Source organism: Rhipicephalus microplus, chromosome X (genome assembly GCF_043290135.1).
Source record: "Rhipicephalus microplus isolate Deutch F79 chromosome X, USDA_Rmic, whole genome shotgun sequence".
Lineage (NCBI taxonomy): Eukaryota > Metazoa > Arthropoda > Arachnida > Ixodida > Ixodidae > Rhipicephalus > Rhipicephalus microplus.
Window position 1 is genome coordinate 285,312,461 of NC_134710.1, and position 24,226 is coordinate 285,336,686.

General features: G+C 43.9%; 1 protein-coding gene across 2 annotated transcripts in view; it reads right to left on the minus strand.

Moving 5' to 3' along the window:
* Positions 1-24,226, minus strand: part of LOC119161449 (uncharacterized) — a 122,909-nt gene that overhangs the window by 36,141 nt on the left and 62,542 nt on the right. For both annotated transcript variants that reach the window (XM_075879257.1, XM_037413919.2), the window contains exons 2-4: positions 10,774-12,220; positions 7,051-7,163; positions 4,776-5,053 (exon numbers count right to left, since the gene is read on the minus strand). In XM_075879257.1, coding sequence (XP_075735372.1) covers positions 4,776-5,053; positions 7,051-7,163; positions 10,774-12,220 — 1,838 coding nt within the window. The remainder of the gene's footprint in view (positions 1-4,775; positions 5,054-7,050; positions 7,164-10,773; positions 12,221-24,226) is intronic.

Sequence of the window (24,226 nt, forward strand, 5' to 3'; positions counted from 1 at the left end):
TCCGCGATGGTATTTTCCAGGCTGCAGGCAAGGCCTTCTTGGCAAGCGTGTTCAACACATGACGTAAACATCGACGAGTTAGTGCCAAATGCAACATCGGAAGAGAATTTTTTTCTGATACCATTGATCTTCACGTAGTTGGGTATGTGTCACCCCATAAGTCTCAATATCGCAAAACCATTTAACTTTGTGAGAGAAGCATCATGATACCAATGTCCGGTCAAAACAACTGCCATACGTGAGACCCCGCAGATATGTGGCAGTACCATCGTTCACGATGGAAATGTTGTAGTCGGAAGCAAATATTCCTGCCTCTGGCATTCATCCTAGTGCACCCCCAAAGCATGTGATGGGTGCTGAAATCACCAGTGATTATCCAAGGCCCATTGGTCCTTATTAGGATGTCTTTTAGTCTGTCGCTGTAAAATCGCGATGATGGAGATATAAATCCACCAATAAGTGTGAACGAAACAGCATTCTTCTTTACACGAAGACACAGGTACTGATTGTCGTCATTTGAACTTATTGGGTGTGAAACATAAGTCAAGTCCGTGTGGATGTAAACAATTACTTTGCTTTGTTCTTCGCAAGTGGCTGAACAAAAAGCTTCATAGCCGGACAATCTATAAGGCGTTAATACGTTTGGTTCACATATGACAAGTATAAGGAATTGATTGACCCGAACAAATTGTCAAAAGTCCAAGATACTGGACTTCATGCCTCTATGCATTAAAAGTGAAAAAGTGAATAGGCATACCAATTTAACGGGGAACTCTGTTTCGTTTATGACCATTATGGGACAATACCGCTTCATATAGTATATAAACAGTCCCGTAACAGCTAGGGTTGTTCATTTTGCCGAGTCATTCGTCAATAATTTTAAATAAGCAATAAACGATGTCTCCAAACTTAAACTCATGTATGGAGCTGCTTCGTGCAGGGTAGACGATGATGTCACAAAATACACTGCACAATAGCACTTAGGATTCTTCTGCGGCGCGAATAGCAAGCTGCCAATGTTTTCCGACATAGAGCCAAGCGGTGCGAGCTCATCTGCGTTTGCCAGCAATGAGTTCAGCGATGAGTGCCGCTGTCTGTGCGCGTAAGCATCGTCGTTTGATTTCGACCCGCCGGCGCGAGAAGCAGTTGATGTGCCGTGCATCGATGGCACCGAGCAGCGGCAACACAAAGAAAGCGCGCACGTCGTCTGTCTGCTGCACGAGGCGAGGTAGGCAAGGGATAGACAGGATGCGTCACGTACACAGGGTGGCACGCAATGAAAGGTGTGAATCCGGAAATGGCTACCAATTTACGAATTAGTTTTGAAAAACTCAATGACTTTCAGCTGTGTAATTCGACTCATATAATCGGCATGCTGAAAAAGCATATGTTGCAAATTTTCTTGAAATTGGTTAATAAAAAAAAACACCGGAGTTACCCTTAACGATGTAAAAGGATTACTGAGAAAATTTGAAGGCATCGTAAAAAGGATACTCTTCGTTTCTTTCGAATGCAGTGTCAACACTTTTCTCGCACCACAGTCAGACAACACGTGCAAATTATTTCACTTTGGTTTTGAAGTTTTCCTCGCTGAGCGTCGGCAAGCCAGCTTCACTGCAATGGACTTTATCCTGACAAATAAAGACAGTTCCTGAATTTGCCAGCTCTGTGTTTTGTATGCAGCCTGAGTCACATGAATATCAATCGGGGTCACTGGGGGAAAATTTGCTCATCGCTGTCAACGCAAATCAGGGTAAAATGAGAGATTTTCCATTCGTATACGCCACCCATTGTTGCATCCACGTGATGTCACACTGCCATGAGACGTCACTGAGAGTCCGGCCCCTTGATATAGAAACTGAAAGTGTGGTTTTGTTCAGGTATAGTGGTAATAAATATATACCACGCGCTCCCATGCACCGCAATATTCGTTTTAGTTTTCTCGACTCCCGTACTTTTATTTAGAACATGTTTTTTTTTTAGATTGTGTCAGCACTCCTTTAACCTTATTGCGTTCTCTGCAGAAACTACAGATGCATTTGCAAGAAAACACCGCAAATGAGGAGGTAATCCCGCCTACTCCACAAAAGCAATGTTCTAGCTTGGTGTCGCGTATTTCTAAAATGACGTTCGCATTTTAAGACCATAAAGCGTTTGCGCTCAAGCTTAAAACGCGCAGAGATGACGTGCACACTTGTGTGCCTGGTTGCTGGCACAAAGTAAATTTACAATAACCACTGGATAATCTGTTAATCTGTCGCGTTGTGGGCGCGTGTGTTGCTTGTTTAAAAAAAGTCGTCGCGATCATCATCATCATCATCATCATCAATAATCTCAGCCTGTATTAGTCCACAGCAGGATGAGGGCCTCTCCCAATGATCTCCTGTCTACTCTATCATGTGCGAGCCGATTCCATTTTATCCCTTCGAACTTCCTCATCTTTATACTACATCTAACTCTCTGCTTTATTGCCGACTGCGTTTTCCATCCCTTGGTGCCCATTCTGTTGCTTTCACTGTCCACTAGTTGTCTGTCTTTTTCTTTGGTGAGAACAGCACGCAAAATGTCATATCTTCTAAATATTCAAAACTTAATACGAAACGAAGAAATGAGGCTACGCCCTTGACGATAAATCGCTGTAGTAATCACCACTAGCAAGGTCCTTCTTGCTATAGAATCAACTAAGCCTAAGGAGTGTCGCAAAAATAGCGATGACCCACGAATGTGTACCTACCAAACAAACAATGTCTTCCCTTATTCGTTTCATGAAAACTTTTCGGGTGCTTTGGAATACTTTATTGTTCACGGGTATTTAGAATGCCTGTAACTCCATTTACTGTTTGAGCCGATCAAAAATAAAAACTGCACGTGTCATGCGTCAATGCACTTTAGAGAACAATTACAGAGCTCTAATGATCTCATGCTGATAATAAACTTCAAAAACTGCGAAGCTTCCGTATTGTGATGAAAGCAACTCAGGCTTGAAACATATGTTCTAGCGTGTGCAATCCAAAATCATACCAAAATTTGAGGAGCTGTAAGTACTTTTGAAAGGCACGCTAGTGGCATATGAACATGACTTGGCTGGTGTAATGTATATTGAAAGGTATATTGTATACTGTCGTGAGCCTGAGCGGGGAAAAAAAAACGCCCATAAAACTGCTCGAAAGCCGTGCCCACTAGGGAGAGTAAATGAAGCTTATGTGTTATTCTCTGAAGCTCATCTAAATAACTGTTGTGAAATAAATATATAGGAAATGATCACTACACTTTATTAACATGAACTATTACTTTCTCTGCACCGCAAATCTACGCCGGTATTCAACAGGCGCCTTTGTGGAACAGTCCGGAAATTGTAATGTCGCCCCTCGGATTTTTCGCGAAGCCTCCGTTATATCTGTCTTATTTTAACATACGAACTGTAGAAAGCTTTTTGATGTATCAATATCCCTGCACTACACATTCGACCACTTCTGTATGATGTCGTGTAAACCATCGCACAAACGGTGGTTATTCAAGTAGAATAAGCAAAATTATGTCCTCTCTCTCCTCTAAAGTAGGGTTTATTGCTCTCCTTGTTTTCAATTCTTGTAGGCCCATGTGCTCAGATTTGGTTGCACGTTAAAGAACCCCAGGAGGTCGAAATTCCCGGAGCCCTCCACTACGGCGTCTCTCATAATCATATGGTGGTTTTGGGACGTTAAGCCCCACATATCAATCAATCAATTGTTTTCAATTCCTCCGCCACTTATTGGCATCCTCACGCTGTTGGCAGCCACACCAACGAAGTTCGGTACCCCTGGTCTATAACTATTTCAAGCGTATTAACGAACATTGAATGGTGAAAATTAATGCGAAGTAGCCTACTGTGTCATCGTTTACGATTCGTGCGGGAATTCAGCAGTGAACCAGTACTGAGATAACCCATACAAAAATAACGATAAATTTGAGGCACTTGGCTAACTTTCGCCTGAATGTGTGTAGACAACAGTTTTGCATTTCACTCTGCTCAAGTTTCAGAAGCTTTGGTCTACAAATTCTGATGAAGTACTATCGTTGTTAAATTAACCTGTACAAAAATATTTCTGGTCTGCTCTACTTCACAATATCGCCCAAGCCACAATTAATATATTGTGCATTCATTCGTGCTAATGACTCATGCATACTCTTGGAAAGCTTCTGCACTGCTTATTTTGAGCTATATATTGCTTACAGTTTAGAGCAACTAATTCGCTTCTAGTGACCAAGCCTTACAAAATGATTCCACCATTTGATTTAGAGCTCAAATGGGCATTCATGCGTGTAGATATTTGTACTTGTTGCTTCGTCTTTCATCCTTATCATTTGGAGTCACATGACTCAGAGAAGTTGATCACATGTGGTCTGATCAATTAAGAGATGTGCCAAGCTGCTGCCAATGTTTTGACAACGAGGGTTGCCATCTTCTAGGTATAGACAAACTACATCAGCCAATAGAATGGCCATTCACAAAAAGGTTTTGTTAATGAGCAAGTTGGTGCGGTGTCCTTTGTGTTGTATTGCCGAAACGAAGGATGGTCACCACACCGGTATTAACACGGACACAGACCGTGCAAGTGCTGCGTGTCGTGAGTTTTGTCCCCTCGTGCAAATAATGGTTGAAACCGGATAAATCTTCCTTTCTTGACATCCACCGGTTTTGATCTTTCTATTACCTTCCACTGCAATTCATTGGCATGTAGACGACACTCTTCATAAAAGGACATTCACACTCGCCAGCCTATGCGGGTCCTTACGTCGGATACTCAAAGTCGTCGAGGCAGATGTCTTCGGAGAAGCGGTCACAGCGTGGCTCCTCCGGCTTGGGACGGCTCACGCGGCTGGGCAAGTTGGCGCTGCCCAGGGTCATGGGCGGCCGTGGTTGTGTGAACGCCGACTCGTGCTCGGCGTTATTTGTTGGCGGCACGGGTGCCATGGCTGCACTAGCCTGGTGCCCCACAGCCCCCGGATACGCCGGCCGCACCACGCGCAGCGGAAGGGCAGGTGGTGGCTGCAGAGCTGGGAAGGCGCCACTCTGCGGAAGAAACAACGGCCACGTGAGCGATCAAGAACGATCAACTGAGGTCACACGCGAAGGAAGAGTCAGCGGAGCAGCAAAATCTTTCATTCACACATGTATTAACCCATGTCGATACAAATGTAACACTCTAGTATTCACACCTTAGAGTAGGACGCTTTAGTACCATATGGCATCTTTTAATTTACGAGGAGGACACGGTAAGGCTTGCGCAATCAGATTGAAGCACTCATGTTTTAGATTTTTCACTCATTAGCTAGGTGAGCAATGGTTCCTTCTGAAGCACTAGTCCTTGCTTTTCTGTTGATTCATAATTGGCATGATAAATATGAAATTGGAGACCAGTTGTTGTCACATTACAAAATCGAAGATATATTGCAAGGATTTGAGAATCACGAAAGCTGAAGAATCATATAATGAAATTCACAGAAGAACCTAAATAGTCATGAACACGACGATTTCAGAAAAAAATAAAGTATAAAAGATAGAGGCAGACACATAATAATAAAATCTGTGGTTTTAAGTCCCAAATTTATGACATGATTATAAGCGACGCCGTAGTGGGGAGCTGCGAAAATGGCGACCATCTGTTTTTTTTAACATGCACTGACATCGCACAGTACACGAATCTCTACTATTTTACCTCCATCCAAATACGACCACTGCGACCGGTACCAAACATACGACCTCGGGGTCAGTAGCCAAGCACTATAGCCACTTTTACACAGTGGCCAACAGATATAGACTCACAAAACATATTTGTGCCCTATCTGCGTTGTGTGTTTTTCTTTCTTGTTGTTCTTTTCTTAACGAGAAATGGAGAAATGCCTAGCGCAAGAACAACGCAGCACAGAAGGAAGACACACAAAGATGTGCCAGGTTTTTCTTGCGCTTATTATTGCCCACCCGTATGCAATATCTAGGCCATCGAAAAGTCCTATTAAGCCATACTTTTTTTCTTCATTTCGTGCAATTCAAGATATTTTACTAGAACACACAAACTAGCATGTAAAGACATTCTATTTAGGCCTCCTTATTTACACTGACTGAAAGAAGCGTGGAGCGCACACACACGAAGTGAACTGGCGCGTCTGGTGAGGGCGCGGTGTGTCTGGCCTCGGCGTCACTCGCACTCTTTCGACAGCAATGTTACGCGATAACAGAGCAGTAGGAACGACCCGTCTTATATTGCAAGCAGCCATCTGCTATATTTATTGTACACGACAATACATACCGCAAAATAATGTTCCAGTTCACACACAACACAAGCCTTGTAGGACAGGCATAATACTCACCTACAAAGGAAGCCTTCTGCCTTGAGGGTAAATTGGCATCGCAATAAATGTGCACATTTTGTCTTTTTCAACCATCTATTACTTGCGCCCTGCTTTAACTACGAAGTATGGTGTATCTGGTTGATCACCTAATTCTATGATGCATCTTTCTCAGCTCTCTTCGTCATACGTCAAAAACTGAGTAGGTAGTACATGTCACCACTCAGTCAATGGTATTACAACACGGTGTTGTTATTTTTGTCAGTGCTAAAGTAAACACTGTTAAAAGACAGCTTCAGAGCCGATTTCACTATGTGCTGCTTGCAAATATAATATAAAAAAGTTTCATTAAAAGTATAGCTTTAAAGAATGAACTCAGCTTTGGGGACAGCAATCGTTCTCTGAACTAGGTGCAAAGCTGAAGTGCCACGGAATGGGGTTGTGTAATGTTCGAGAATGCATGCTATCCTTCATAAAATTACATAAATTACAGTTTTCCAGCTCTATTACATGTCCCGTGTTTAAGTGGCATTTATGCGCCCATGTCGCATGCTGCCTGTGGTTTGGTTATGTGTATGTATATTCTCATGAAAAAAACTGCGGACACCACCCTTGCCGAATAAGAGGATTGCAGAGCCGCTTGTGGCCATGGCGAGAAATTTCGTACCACGACTCAAGGCTCCACTTTGATCTGAAACTGCGTTGTGGCTAATCTCTTACTTCTGGTCTTTCCACCGGAATTCGGATAACCTCTTCGTCCTGGCTGCTGCTGTCTTCAACGGAGGACAGGGAGGGCGGGAACACGGCCACAGGTCCCGCGTAAGGAAACCTTCCTGCAACGGTAAAATACACGACGTCGTCACTCAATCAAGGCTAGAGAGGGCGTAATGCAGAAAAAGGCATCATTTATAAATGTTAGAACAAAAAAATATAGACAGCTCGCACTACTGGTGCAAGGCTGAATTGACAGCGAAGCTTGTGGCTGACCATGATTATTTGCAAAGTCTCAATTCACATTACCTTAATAAGCAATGTCTTATTAGCACAGGCCTAGCTATATTGATAATGAAGGTCATGACTAGGTAAAATTGTAGTTAGACTATAATTAGCATGATTATAATTGACAAAAATTAGTTGGCAAGTTCCTTTCTCTATTCGGGTGTTCCTTTCACTTTCTTCCTCTCTTCTTTTTATCGGTTATTTGCTTTTGTTTTTTATAAGGCACCTATGTATTGAAGAAACACCGGCGTTGAATCCATCATGTCAACGTCAGTTGGTAAGCCGGCTACGGGCCTTATTATATGGCAGATTGATAAGCTATGTCGAAAAGTTTACCATTGCTACCCTCCTTTGTCAAATGAACGTCGCCAGAGCCAACTGTCTGTTTTTAGTCAATCTTAAGATGAAGAACTGAAGAAAGACAGCGGGCACCGGCAAAGTTATTGCTTTGCACGCGCTACAGGCGCAGTTTGGTTTTCCGGTCACGCGAAGCTTCAGAATGAGAATCTCACCCAGCTGCGCTTTTGAAATCTTAACTTTTTGCTCTGTCAAACATTTCAAATTTGATTCAGTGGGAAGTTTTACCAGAATAACTTTCATCTGAATACATGTGAATAATGACACATAGGCTGTGTTCCTATTCTTAGACAGCACGTAGACAGTCTACGCAGACTGCTTAGAAGACAGCACCGAGCCCATTCTGTCCGAGAATTGGAACACGTTTACACGGCTGAATGGATGGATGGATGGATGGATATGGCTGTACCCTTTAGATCGGGCGGTGGCAAGCGCCACCAAGCCGTAATACTTAATGAACCAAAAACTATATTTATTTTTTTCCCTTAAATAGTGAGGTTGAGGATTCGTACTTTGCAGTGAAGAGTTCGATTTTCACTCGTGTCTTGACTTTAGCCACCAATCAGATGACCTCCTTCTAGTTAATTCTACCAGCTTAAGGTCTATTTTGCCCTCACTGTCCCTAAACCCCAGTGCTTTGAAAAATTCTGCGCCATCATCCTGAAATATAGGGTGAAGCCCTTTACAGAACATTATGAAGTGTTCGGAAGTTTCTTCTTCCTCTCCACACGCACTGCATACCGTGTCTACCCCTTCGTATTTGGCCCGATATGTCTTGATTCGCAATACTCCCGTTCTGGCCTCAAACAGCAGAGAATTATCCCGAGTATTATCATAGATCCTTTCCTTGGCAATTTCCTGCTTAAAAGTTCGATAGATCTCTAGTGCGGACTTCTTAATCATGCCAATTCTCCACATACTGGTCTCAGCTTCCTTCACCTTCTTCTTAAACCAATAATTCTTTTTGGTTTGGCCCCCTGCTGTTTTCACAGTATTTACCAGTCAATTTTTTGGTTCGTTTCCGCCATTTTGTATCGACATTCTTCATGTACAAGTAGCTGAATACCTTCCTAGCCCAACGCTCCTCCCCCATTTCTCTCAGTCGCTTCTCAAATTTTATCTTGCTGCTAGCTTCCCTGCCCTCAAATGATGTCCATCCCATATCACGTTGTACTCCCTGATTTGTTGTATTCCCGTGAGCTCCTAGGGCAAGCCTACCTATTCCACGTTGCTTAATTTCTAATTTTGCTTGAACTTCTGATCTCATGCACAAGACCGCATTGCCGAACGTCAGCCCAAGAATCATGACGCCTTTCCATATTCCTCTCACTACATCATACCTATTGGCTTTTACGCGATAAGGCGCCACCTCGCGTCGAGAAGAGAAATCCAAAGTGAACAAACGCAAAAGTTGTATTTTCAGGCCTAATTTGTGTTAAAGTCTGAAAAAAAATTAAACGTTACTCAGATTAGGTTTCTGGATAAGCGTCTGCTTGTGTGCAGACGACCATTCTGGTGATATTCGGTCTATCTGAGCGATTCGCTGAGTCGCCATCTTGGTTAGACAGCAAAGTAGCCTGCATCGTATTTGTCTACGATGCGGTCTTCTCGAAGCTGTCTACTTTGCCGGCTACGTGAGAATTGAAATGGGACTTAAGCTAGCCGCCGTCCATTTAGCCGTCTATTCAGCCGTCTATTCAGCCGTCTACGGTGAGTATTGGAACACACCCATAGGATCATTTGATAAAGGCCCCGCCCATTTCATGGCCGATCCCCGGTGGTGAATTGCGTCAGTTTCCATGAGGGTAAACCAACCAACCACCCGCTGTGACACGCACAAGTTTGGATGTGAGGAGGAAGAGAACGTTTTTGCTGCTCTGGTTCTGGGGCAGACGCTAACCTTATCGGTGGAAAATGTTTTAAGCTGCGGTGCCTAAGGCTTGGGACACTGCCACAGGGATGTCTTTGATGCCGTGTGTAATTTCATTATAACTAACTACCCAACGAGTACAATTTTATTCTGGTATTTAAAGTTTTTTTGTAATTTCAACAAGATGAAACCTAACTAAGTTTTCCAAATTGCTCCAATAGGGTTAATACGACAGTCTGGAATACAAGCTCAAAAGCATAATACTTGTAGTTCAAATTCAATGTATTACGTACTATTGTCACATCATTTTTTTTTCATTTTTAATCACTTGCCATTCTTAAAATAGGATTCAAAAGTCTCAACGTTGCATCCTTGACCACTTCCCTAAACTGGGTACGTGCCATATATTGAAGGAAAACAATCAAACAAACAAACAAACAAACAGAGGATGAGTCATCGCTGCCTTTCTTGTTTCGCCCGCGACATTACTCGCGGAAAGGCGGGTAGCAATCCTCGTACCTCTCACGCATATAGCCCATCCCCGAACATCTCGTGACATTATATTAGTCTCGCTAGGCATTCCCTGCACCAAAAAAATTACATTTTTTGTTTACATAAGTAACTGAGTTTTCATTGAGATGACGTATTATTCTACGGCAATTGTTGCGGATAACAATAAAATTAAAGAGCTTTAAAACCTAATAGTGCTTGCTGATGATTTCATATTCTTTGCAAGAAAAAACACCTCTACAATGACAGATAGTAGGTTTTAAAAAATGAATAAACGTGGAAATTTCTCCTAAGCAAGGGTCATCTTAAACAGAAATCTTACCTGCTTGTTATTGCTCAACTAATTTTGCTTACTGTCGTTGGCCACCATGCTAAATCTCTCTGTGGTTCATTTTACATATGCGCAATCGCATTATACTTTTGTGCTTTATCGAAAGGGAACCCAAAATCACTACCTCTCAAAGTTTTTGTCAGCCCAGCAACAAACATACAAAAGCTCCATTAGGATGTATTCCCGCTTAGAAATGAAACTCGAAAAAGGACGATAATCTACTAAGGGAAATAGGAACGTAGTGCAAAAAGACAAATTGCATATGATGCCGAAGGCTTATTCATATTACGTCGCTGGTTGTGATGGTGTTTCATAGGTCCTATGACAGTGCGGATGGACATTATACAAACAGAAACTATATAGCTGTCGTACTTACGTCTTACTGGAACCACAAAAGGGTTTCTGAAGATCCTTCTGAAAGGAACTCTTGAACTTTCCTTGAAATCAGCCCTCTTCGTTGGGATGTTTCCATCCACGAAATGGGGTATGGCCACGAAGCGTACCACTTCGCCGCCTTCATCAGAGCCACTTTGCCTGCCTTCAGGCTTGATGGCCTCTGTTTCGTTGTGCGTTATCTGGGGTGTTGGTAGATCAGGTAGCTGACCCTTCACTAAGTGCACCCTTGCGGGTACGTCGTTGACCAGGCGTCTTCGGCCATTGGGCCTTTGAACCGACTGGGATAGCTCCAACTCGTCCTTCTCGACTGTTTGAGGCACGGCGTCTCTAATGACGGGTGGCAGAGGACGCAGCGACAACTTCGTTCGAGGCCCAAACCCTGGTGACAAGTCGTCGGGCTTGTAGCGCAGGCCTGAGGGCCTTCGACCCAATCTTGCGAGTGGTGTTGACAGCAGCGGGCGAGTAGTTGACGTTGTGGTTGTGCTTGTGCTCGTCTGGCCATACCAGGATGGAACCTTGCGCTCACCAAATATGAAAGGCCGTCTTGTGGAGGTCGTAGTCGTTGTCGTGGAACTACTTGTAGAGGAAGAAGTGGTGCTGGTGGTGGTCGCCAGCACAGGTCGACGTGGAATGGCTGGAGTGTACTTTCTTCCGGGTAACGCTGGTCTCACGTAAGCCCTTCTCGGTGGGGTGGTCGTTGGTGGCGTGCTCTTAGTTGGTTTGCTCCTATACCCACGAACGAGGGGTGGAAGCTGACGACGGGTTACACCAAACTTCCTCGTGGGATGGGCAGTAGTTGAGGCTTCTGTTGCCTGTTCAGTGGTGAACAGTGTGTGCTCTTTCACTGTACTTTCCTGCTTCGGCCTCAGCTTTCGTCGTCTCTTGGCCGGCAACCTGGATCTCTTGGGGAATGGAGGGCTCTCTGGCACAGCCTTCCAGGCACTGGGACTTAATGGATCAACCTCTGGTGGATGGCCACGCTTAATGTAGGTGGAGCTCGTAAGCGCTGCTGCGGTTGTCGATGGAGGAGGAGGAGGAGAAGGGGGTGGAGGAGAAGGAGTCGTAGTCGTTGTTGTCGTCGTTGTCGTAGAACTCGTCAAAAAAATTGCTCGTGGCCCTGCGGGCGTGGTTGTTTCCCAGTCTGGAGAGCTGACGGAATTTATTACTTTAATGAACGATGGTGGTAATAGAGAATCGGAGAGGCGAGGTCTCGGCTTAGTGTCCTCCTGTGGCCTATTCTGGTTTAGCCCGAGAGCACTGGACGCAGTGCTGTGTTGGTACACAGGCCAAGGAATACGATTTGCGCTGTCGTTCAGCTCTCTGTTTGACTTGTCGATCTGTGCGGCCGTTCCGACAATACAACTGAGGCTGAGCAATGCCAATATCGCAGCCACCGGGTGTTTTTCGCCGCATCTTCTTCTCCCCAACTGAAATATACAAAATAAGAAACACAAAGAGATAAATATTTTCTAATGATTACAATACAGATAACCTTTAATGATGGCAAGTTTCTCTGAAATAATTAACTATGCTAACTAGGGATCATCCAGAAATAAAAAAGCAATAAAAAATTTGGCGGAAAACACAGACGATAAAATGAATGCAGCGCAGGTTCAACTATACACCTATGATTTCATGGAAGTATTCACCTTGTGCTCAATAGGAATGCAGTGAAGGACAGTGTCTGCTAAGTGTTAGCCAGATTCGCACATTCATTTGTTTATTACAGGTGCAAGTAACCGGCGGAGCAGCATTAGTACACCACGGCTACAATTGCTTTTGAAAGTGCATCGCTAATGCTGTAGGCCCATGGGCTCAGATTTGGGTGCACGTTAAAGAACCCCAGGTGGTCTACATTTCCGGAGCCCTCTATTACGGCGTCTCTCATAATCATATGGTGGTTTTGGGACGTTAAACTCCACATATAATCAATTATCAACTGCTCCACTACAGATTATTTTACTGAATTTTCGTGAACAGTGGCTCCAATTCACAGTAAATGAATGAAAAGAAAACCCCATGACTAGATCAAGATGCACTTTAAAAAACCTCACGAGGTCGACATTTTTTGACGATGTCTCGTTGCAGTATGCCTAATGATGACATCTTGATTTTGGTACGCAAAGGCTCAAGGGAGGAAAATAGGAGGAAAAGGATGGCAGGCAGGTTAACCAGCCTATAGGCAGCCGGTTTGCTACCCTGCGCATGGGAGGGGGATGGGGCAGATGAAAGATTGACAGGAAAGAGGGAAGAGAGATAAACACAACAGATTCGGCAGCACATGCATGCAAGGCTCAAAATAACGTTGTTTGCACCGAAGGTGCCGTTTTTCTTGGAGGTGCCGATCAAACATGGCTTATCGAGCCAGTTTTGACATGTGAAAACATCGTAAATGCTGTGGTGAAAAGTAAAAGCGCTGAGAATCGACGAAGTAAGCACTAACGCTTTTTTTTCAGGGTCCACAAAGAGTATTTTTCAAAAAGCAGTAATATATTATCAAAGGTGGTTACTCTAACCGAATGCAGTAGAACGCAGCAACGTGTAAAGTAAAACAGGGACCATGGCATGTATCGAAGATGTAGTACACGTGACAAAACAAGAAGTGGTTCATCCATTTTTTGCAATCACTTGAAGAGACTGGCACACTCGCCTCAATTGTCGCTCGTTTTATCTTGTTTACACGGCGTATTCGCGTGTTTTGGGTCACTGTCCCTTTTTTTCTCTCATAAGTGGGCATTGGGCTTCTTTCAGTCTCAAAAGCGAGTAAAGTAGCACAGCATAATAGTCACCCTGCTTCCGCTACTCTACTGGGTATCAAGATCTGTTGAGCTGATGCGCTTAAAAGGCTTCCAGCAGTTATACCTGTACTCGCGTTTCACTGCTCGACGAAGCGCCTATTGTAGGTAACGAGGCAGTCAACGGGGCGGTGTCGTCCTTTTTGTGGGACCCTGTTCCACTCCGGATGCTGACGGCGCTTCGGGTTCGGTCGCCTTCTCGAAGCACTCAAGCTCGGCAGTGATGACTGCCGCTGTCGACGTGTAGCAGGGCAGGGCGCCAGGGTTGTTTTGATGCGAGATTTATTGGAGGCATCGGTTCGTTTAAGTGGCAGTTTGTTAAGATTAAAAATCTAAGAGTCAGTGTTCAAATTTTGGTGTATAGTTAAACGGGTACATTCCTAGTCACATCTTTCTAATTTGTGGAAGATTACATTTCTGTTTTTAAATCCTAACTTCTTCGGAGAAGTGACTCGGCTTTTTCTTGAGGAGAAAACCCCTACGGTACATTGCTTTGTGTTTAAGTAGCAACGCACAAAAATATCGCTTCTTTCGAGGCGCAAGCTGTTGAAAAGACACTGCGAACCAGTCATCGCCATTATGACATACGACGATTGCGAAAGGGAAGCGCGAATAAATAAATAAACATAAATAATGGCTGAAAGTACGCGTTAAAGAAACTCGCTGGTCTTCCTTAGCGTAAGTCGTTATCGTAATTATTCCCAGAACTTTCCTTGTCCATGAACAGATTGAAGGAGTCATCAATATTTTTATTAGTTTTGGCTATTTTTTAAAGCAGAAACTAATAAATATTAAAGAACCGTTTTCATTGTAGTTCTCAAGCGCAGTGTCTCATATGTCTTATCTCCCCTCATCGTTTGGCAGCTGCCATTCGTTTATTGCTTTGGACCTTTAACGCAACAATAAAACGTAGCTAAGTGATGGCACGCTGAAGTATTTTCTTTTTCAACAGTTCGTTCAGTTTTCTTTGAAAGGTAAATGTATACTCGGACCGTTGTCAGGCCGCCTCATGATTTTTAGTTCTTGCCTCTCAACATGCAATTTTTAACTTGTTTTCAATTTGTAATTCTTTAAAATAGCAAAAAAAAACGTGCACTGCCCACCAGAACCGTCCCACAAAGCCGAGAGGCAATGGAGCCAACCGAAGCATAGGCTGAGTTATTCGTACTTTTACATTGAAGTGGCGTCAATATGGAATAAACGGGAACAGAAGTATACACAAAAAGGAGAAACTTTTCATACCTGGTTAATTTATTTACGACTTGGGTGTTACACGTGCACGGGAGTAACAGAGGGAAAACACAGACAAGGGAGACGACATGGATTATGTCTCCGTGTTCCCCCCCCCCCAAAAAAAAAATGCGTTTTGCTCACTTCTTGAAAACAAAGGATCACGCAGATTTAACGAGTTTAAAATGTATAGGAACAAATTAAGCGTACACCTAAAAAGGCAAAAATGCATATTATAAAACTAAAATCATTCCCGTAATCAGTAACTCCAAACCGCTCTGGGGTGTTGTTGATAAAATTATAGGAACGGAACGACCACGTATACCTACCGAATTACACTATAATGGTAAAACAAATCTTTAGCACGGCGCCTGCATATCTGTTAAATTTCCATTTTCTAGCATCAGGTGCTTTCCAAGGCCCTACAGTAGCACCATTCTCATAATGTACTAATTCGTACTCGGCCTGCACGGATTCTATGTTTTTATCACGTACGGCAGACGACGAGATGGTATTCACCGTGTCCACACTGAAAGACACGCGCTCGCTCGGTTGCGATGAAATCAGCGTTCTGTCTTTCAAAAGCTGCTATCTGTTGAATTGCTGCTTTAGCAAATTATATTGCTAAAGCAGCAATTATATCGCTAAATTATATGCTAAGCAGCAAATATATTGCTAAAGCACGGAGTAAAAACTTCGTCAAGAGACATGTGAGTCTCCTTTTGCTTTACCACTTGGAAATATTTTTTGTGCATATATGTCTTAAATAAACAGACTGAAATATTGCGTGTCGTCTCTCTCGTAGGTAGTGTTTGTGCTGTTACTCCCTTGCTGAACACTAAACCAGCTCCCCCCAAAACAGGTAACGATGGGGCTTTACCGATTGGCCTATGGCAGCGGGCGTTCTTGCCTCCGCTATCCTTGGATTTGCTTTAAATTCGTAATCATGGGAGTGCTAGATAGCACCACTCTTATCTATGGCGGCAAACGCAGAACATTCTTCTCAGTGTGTTCTCTCACCACGTCGACCAAGAATGTCATTTTGCCCCGAGTGAGGGACTCAAAGAAAGCGTCAAATCAAGATAACCGCAAGTGTACACTTGATTTTTGGCATCAGAAAAAGAGGGCAGTGGATTATTACAAAAACAAAGAAAAAAAGGAGAGAAACCACCCGTTCTTTTCTATATGGAAGTGGGTACTGGTTTTTTGCCTTTACACTGTGAATGAAGACACGAAAAGGTGGTTACCGTGACAATCAAAACGCACGCATTTAGTATAGTTTTTTTTTTTTGGAAAGAAGCATCGCTGACAAATAAAACCCTGTTAAGAGGATTCTCTGCTTTGTAGATGAAAAAAAACAGGGACAGAAATTTTGCTGCGTACAACGAGCTCCATATTCTAATGCCTTAACGGTCAGTAACTTACGAAATAAATTTTTTTCTCTTTCGTTTGTGGCCTTAAGTGAAACAAAATAAGAGGAAGTAGGCTGCCTTTCAACCACAAAGTCTGTCTGGAGCCTAACGAGTGCTAACAGAGGAAGTGCGTTACGCTATTGTATGGACGCAATGAAGAGAATACCAGGTCGTTTTTTTTCTGTTCGTTTTTTTTTTCGTTTCACCTTTCGGACGACTCCGGCAGTAATCCGAGCCGTCGTTCACTAGGAGAGAAGGGTTTTGAGTAAATTTGCATGATGGCTGCCAGTTAAGATCAGGCACCGAAACGTTCACGACCACACCAACGTGCACGGCGTTTGATACGTTATCATCATCATCATCATCATCATCAGCCTTTCTACGTCCACTGCAGGACAAAGGCCTCTCCCATGTTCCGCCAGTTAACCCGGTCCTGTGCTTGCTGCTGCCAATTTATACCCGCAAACTTCTTAATCTCATCTGCCCACCTAACCTTCTGTCTTCCCCTAACCCGCTTCCCTTCTCTGGGAATCCAGTTAGTTACCCTTAATGACCAGCGGTTATCCTGTCTACGCGCTACATGTAGTAGCGCATGTAGCACGTAGATACGTTATAGCAGCCAGAAAAAGAATATGAAAGAAAGAAAGAACGAACGAAAGAAAAAGAGAAAGAAAAAGGAAAGAAATGAAGAAAAAAAGAATAAAGACAGACAAAAAGAAAGAAAAGAAAGAAAGAAAGAAAGAAAGAAAGAAAGAAAGAAAGAAAGAAAGAAAGAAAGATCAGACCGTGCCGTAAGCAACGAATTCCTGAATGTTCGAGCTGCAGGCGCACCACTTACGTTTTCAATCTTACCATCAGAAAAATTTCAGAACGCGTGGCAGCAATATATGAAATATATGAAAGCTGCCTCATACATTGGGAATGTTTCCAGTCTAATCTAGAGAAACTAAAACGACTAGGTGCAAACAGACCAGATGGTGTGCTCATTCATTCATGCAAAATATTTCCCACTAAGTGACAGAAATGACATGACCTAGAATGCATATGTGCTAGAGGGCATCCACGTTATTCTTTTTCTTGTCTTTTTGATCTTGTTTCTTAGATGATCAATAAAAACTGTGGCACGCGTAGTCAACCTTGGCGTCATTTCTCAAATAAATGACAACCTTGCAGTCATTTCTCATGGCAATGTATTGTTTTCATTCTACAGCAGCTCGGTGTAGTGTTTAAGGTCTTAAATTTAGTTCACCCGCACTGTATGACCTCATGCTAGCTGCCTGGCTGTAACAATACGAGGCTTAACCCTTTCAGGGTCGAATATTTTCGCCAAATGTGACCCAATAGGGTTCATTCTTTGTTGCTCATTTAAATTCATCAGGAAAAAAATAGGTTTTTAAAGCTACCATACATTCTCAAAAAATGTTTTATGTGGTGACACACACAATTTATTCATGAATAATTAGAAAATTTCTATAAAAAAGCTTACAATAGTGTTAAAAATAATTTCTGTGTGTAGCTCCCAGACGTAACAAAAAATTGGCGCCCGAGGTGGCGTCAAAGAAAAACACCGAGGAAGAAAGACATCATTGACCAAGCCAGCATCGTCTTGCTGCGCACTCGTTTGAGATGTTGCCCCGCCGCGGTGGTCTAGTGGCTAAGGTACTCGGCTGTTGACCCGCAGGTCATGGGATTGAATCCCGGCTGCAGCGGCTGCATTTTCGATGGAGGCGAAAATGCTTGAGGCCCGTGGGCTCAGATTTAGGTGCATGTCAAAGAATCCCAGGTGATCGAAATTTCCGGGGCCCTCCGCTATGGCGTCTGTCATAATCATATGGTGGTTTTGGGACGTTAAACTCCAACAATAATTATTATTAAGATACAACCAGGCACCTTGAGAATCGTGGTCCTCTCGCTTTTGTTACAAGATACATTTACTCCCAATAGTAAGGCGGAAGCGCCCAATTGCAGTCAGTAGTAATGAACGTTGCTTTATGCGTGACGGCTTCTTGCAGTGATGTACTTGGATATCAACCCGTGTGAACTACACCAAACGCTTTTACATAGATAGCCCATGTGTAGGAGTGCCAACTTTAGTTGCGTAGCAATTAAAAAGACGCACAGTAGGGCAGCACAAGCTTTAAAATCAACGAAACAGGCAGGTAATGAGTGAACACTTATTCATTTTGAAACACTTACATAAATAGCAACCTCTGCTATGAATGACTGAAGCAGTTTGCACAACAAATTTTTTTTAGTCGGCTCGTCCGTAGAACGAACGGCTCGCCCGCAAAACCGGAAGATATCAAGCGGAATCGGCAACAAACAGGATATGACTTTTTTTATCGAAAAAGCACGTCTTTTATCAAATATCGCTGCAGTCATACACACTCGTTGTTCTGCTTTCAATTTCATGTCATTTGTAGGTTGAAGGTGAGAAGTATATAATTTTACATTTGTAGATCTTCCTTCCTTGGGTTTCGAACGTGTCTAAGGAGAACAAAATCACTGTACGCGATAATATCTGGAAGATTCTCGTCAAGCGAATGCTGTCGTTTTGGACGCGCTTACATTATTTTATTGCAGGCGTGTATGTGAGGTGTACTAAAGCTCCCAAATTGAAACACCCCAATCTAATTCATTGACCACTGGCTCAAAAGGAAGAAAGAATGTAAAGTTAATTATCGTTATTCAATGAATTTCAGCTTTCTGGGCATTTGAGTTTATTTTTTATATTAATTTTCATATACTTACGGAATCAGACCATATTGTACGTCCTTAACAGCGCAGAATTTCGGTTAACACAAGCGACAACGACGGTCATGCGTTCAAAGTCAGGCGACCGCAAAATGTGGCAACGCGAAATGACAATACGCGTCGGTAAAAAACCAGATTGCCATAATTGATCACCGGCGATTTCAATGTAAGAAGTACTGCGTCCCAAAACAGCGGTATGATTATGAAGAAACACCGTATAGCGGAGGGCTCCGGAAATTTCGACCATCTGATATTTATTATCGTGCACTGATATCGCACTGTACATGGTCATGTATAACTGGTGCCTCCATCGAAATTTGACCGCCGCGGCATGGATTGAACTCACGACCATCGGGGACAGCTACCGAGCTGCACCCCAACCACTACTTCATCGTAGTGGACTGATCGCCGACAAGTCCACGATTAGATGATGAGTTATTGAAAAACGGGGCATACATATACGCATACGATGGAAGCCCACCTTCGTGAAGCCGAACTTCATGATTTTCATGAACTGAAGGGGATTCATGAGTAATGTATACGGTGACCTTGCGTAGTGTTAAAGGTAATGCGAGTTACCTTTACTCACTATAATTACTTGCACTCTGATTTTCCATCTTCTTGCACCGTGAACCTGGTTTCATTTAAAACTGTCAAGCTATCTGTTGGAATGCGGCGTTTTGCTCCGTCCCAGACAGATGCTGAAACTGTATGTGATAAAAACAAGACTGAAAACTCAAGAAAGCCAAATAAGATAACATAGGGATCTCGCTTGTTGTTTTTTTTTTGTGCTCGGTGAAAAATCACGTACATACCTTTTTTCTATTTCCTTTCTTTATTTATTTATTTATTTATTTACTTTTGTAACGCCTACAACTGATATTGTAGCACCATCGAGATTCATGAGTTTAAATAAACTGCAAGCAGCGTACATAACTTCCGCAGCAAAACACGAGTCGCATATTTTTTTTTTTTCTCGAAGAAAACAGATTTCTCTCAGGCCAACGGCGAATGACGAGTCTGACAAACGGCACATATAACAATGAAATGAAATCTAGTTTACTCGCTCTCGGGGATACATAAATATTGACTGTGACAATGAACTATCTTTAGAACAGCTTGCTTCTAGGAGATCGCAACCTAAGCATAAATATGAGCGACGCCAGCCATAGGCCTCACTTTTTTACAATCCGTAGTTTTTCTTGGGGACCTTCGATGCAAAAACTTTGATCTGTTTGCCTGCCTGCCGGCCTGTCTGTCTGTCTGTCTGTCTGTCTGTAGAATTGTCTGTTTGTCCACCGTACCCGCGAACCGGGTACTCCAAACAGCACCAGCCGATACCCCGAACGGCCAACCACATCCACAGCGCCCACCAATGTTGCTCAAGGATCAGCGTTCATACGTGTGCGATTGTCAAATAAAAAACAATTATTGCGCATATCTGAGGCACCATAACAACACGTAAATATTCTGCATGTTCGGATTTTACTAGAAAATGCATACATAAGTAATTCTAAGGACCGTAGCGCTTATCGCGCTGCGCTGACCATGTAACGCTCGCACGAAAAAGTGAGTGTTTCCAACGCTTTGGTAAGACGACACGGTGGCGGCACCTGCCCGTCGCTTTGCGTCCTACACCTTATCACCTCTGAAGCGGGCACGCTCACCCGTCTCAGAGGCACGTGTTAGGTTTTTTACACAAAACTGCCAGATGCCGCTCATTTCTCACGTGTTACGTGATTGTTTTTGTATGTCTTCGCGCAGGAAAGCGAAAAGTGCACAAAATAATAACGACTACAACAAAATGGAGAGTGTGATGATCCTCAGATGATACACATGGCGCGTTCACGTGATGCAAAAAACGCGTTCTTCGTTGCAACTTGCCGCTGCCGAAATAATGGCACACGATAAATGTTCCGAGTGCCGGTCGCTTCACTCTAACATTGAGTCAAAAAAAGCCGTGTTTTCGTCCCACAAAAATAATCTTCATCTATCTTGCGCTCCTTTGCTTCAATTATCACCGCGCGTCCGGTAGTTTCATGTCACGAACGGCATACGCGTTATCAGAGTTACATAGCTAGCATTCTTGATAGAAAACTGGCCAGCGCCGAGTTTTCAAGAAGCGTAGGCAAGCCACATGACTATTATTGTTGGTGAACAAATGATTGATTTGTGGGGTTTAACGTCCCAAAACCACCATATGATTATGAGAGACGCCGTAGTGGAGGGCTCCGGAAATTTTGACCACCTGGGGTTCTTTAACGTGCACCCAAAGCTGAGCACACGGGCCTCGACATTTCCGCCTCCATCGGAAATGCAGCCTACGCAGCCGGGATTTGAACCCGCGACCTGCGGGTCAGCAGCCGAGTACGTTAGCCACTAGACCACCGCGGCGGGGCTATTGTTGGTGAACAAAATGACACTCTTTTTTTTTACTCGACGTTTTGCTCAGATTTGGGTGCACGTTAAAGAACCCCAGGTGGTCTAAATTTCCGGAGCCCTCCACTACGGCGTCTCTCATAATCATATAGTGGTTTTGGGACGTTAAACCCCACATATCAAATCAAATCAAATCTCGACATTTTGTTTTTTAAAGACAATAGTCTTTCTTGGGGACGTTCGACGCAAAAACTTTGGTGTGTCTGTCTGTCTGTACATTTGTCTGTTTTTCCACTCTTTATGACACCTGGTACTTGAAGCGGCTGACCACATCCGCAGCGCCCACCAATGTTGCTCAAGATTTAGCGTTCATACTTGTGCAATCGTCAATTAAAAAGCAATTATTGTGCATTTCTGGGGCACCATAACAACACTTATATATTCTGCATGTGTGTCTTTTACTAGAAAAAACATACATAAGTAATTTTAGAGACCGTAGCGCTTATCACGCTGCACTGACCATGCAACGCTGGCACGAAAAGGCAAGTGTTTCCAACGCTTTGCTGAGACGAGATGGTGGCGGCACCTACCCGTCGCCTTGTGTTCTACACCGTAGTACTTCTGAGACGGCTGCGCACACCCGTCTCGAAGCCACGCGCTTCGTTTTCCAAGAAAACTGGCTGATGACGCTCATGTGTCACGTGTGACGTCACTTGATGTGCTCGTTCGCCTCCGCGGCACGCTCGAGGCACTCTAACGCAGCGCCTCCAGAATACTATTTACCAATTTTCTTGCGCAGAACATCAAATAAACGTTTTGTTCACTCACTTCACACGCAAGACTATCGTCTTTCGACGACATCTGCAGATTAACATGCAGATACGGGATCATTTTTTGGAGTGTTCCGTATACTTCAAACGCTGCGCAATCAGAAACTTCTACTGCATTGAATGCAGCTGGTGAGAGTGACGCTGAGGTGTACGTGCGAACAACAATATGAATGAAGAATAAAAAAATTGCAGGAAGGAGAAGCTTGTGATGAAAAATTTGTAAACACGGTGTTTGTGCTGAGAGCGATGTTTCGAGAAGTGGAAATCTCTTCAGTTGCAGGTTTTGGAAAAGACAAGTCCACCTGTCGAAGCGCAAGCTCTGTCACACACACACACACACACACACACACACGCGCGCGCGCGCGCGTCCGAATTCCTGTTGCCAATGCAGCCATGTCTCACCTCTCTTCTCATTGAACGACTCCATACTGTATTTTGGATTGGTATTTCTACCGCGTGGCTCTCGTACAAACTCAACAACGTTCTTGAACAAAACAACAAGAAAAACACTTGCGAGCTGAAAAAAGGAAAACAAAAATTTAACGTGCCGACAGTTCAAACGCGTCACAACAACCGATCTCCTCGCTCTCAACAAAGCACACTGCCGACGCCAGCAATCGGAAGACCCCCTAGACCTACTCTACCCATGCTCAAACAAAAGCTTGTACGATACCGCGAAAACTGTCGTGCAATGCGCCAAGAGCCCCATATTGGGCGCCAGTGTGGGGTCCCAATATGGCGAGCGCCCCACTCTTGGAGTGAACGGATACAGTTGACATGGTCGGAACGAACCAGAACAACACACATTTAATTAACTACTTTTAGAACGACAATGTTGTCAGCCGAATTATTATACATCAATTGTGATCAACGCGTTGAACAACCTACACAATGTCACAGAACACAAAACAACATAACAAACACAATAACACACACAAAGCGGTTTCGCCAACGCCTGTCTTACAACGAGGACCCACGGTAGACAGCCCGTGGGCCCGTCCACGGCTGGCCCACCGCTAGAGACAACCATTTGCGTCAACTGCCACCCGCCAAAAAGGACCGCTCATATCTCGAGTGCCGTCTCCCAGGCCTCCCGCCAGGCGTCAATGCCGGCGCTACGCACTAACTATGATTATGATAGTGGGAACAAACACTCGCGAGCACGACGCCACCTACCACTCGATAGTTGTCACATCTGAATGCGGCTTATGTGCGAGACACGTGCGCCATAAGAAGCGAACTGCTTTACAGTGGGTGTGAGACACATAGCTTATATAATATCTGGGATTTTACGCGCCAAGACGATATGATTAGAAGCACGACATATTGGAAGCCTACGGAAATTACGAGCATCTGGTGTTCTTCAACGCGCATTAACATAGCACAGCGCACGGGCCGCTGACCATTTTGCCTCCAACGAAATGTGACCACCGTGGCTGGAATCGAACCCGCCACCTTCGGGTCATCAGCACAACACCGTCAGTGCCACCCCACTCTAGCGGATTTCTCCTTAAACTTTACGGCATAAAAAAGTGGCCGCGATTGGAAGGACATTTTAAGCTCGTACAAGTACATTTTACCGTTTACCCTTGTGTTCTCACCAACTATAGTACACAGCCCCGAATAAAACTTATAACAACGAAAGGCTTACTGCGCATTAAGTTTCGCCCACTACTTCGTCACTACTTTGCGTTAAAAACAAAAGTTGGCCACTTCCTTTAAAGGGCCACTTACCACGCTTGACAATTTTGAGCTGACAAGCGCTATGCATAAACGAAACGTTCATGATCCCGTCTAACAAAATTTGCAACGCTACGCGCAGCGGAAATGGATCAAATTTCAAGATAAACGCTGCTCCCCCTCCCTTCTGCCGGCGCGCGCATAGAGAATGAGGGTATGACGTGCGCGTGTGAATGGCCTTACGTACACGGCAACGCAGTGACGTTGGTTCTCTACGTAGACGACTCTGCTCTGACGTTGCAAACAGTGGCACGTGACATGGCAAAAACTATTTAACATGGCATGCGTAGTTT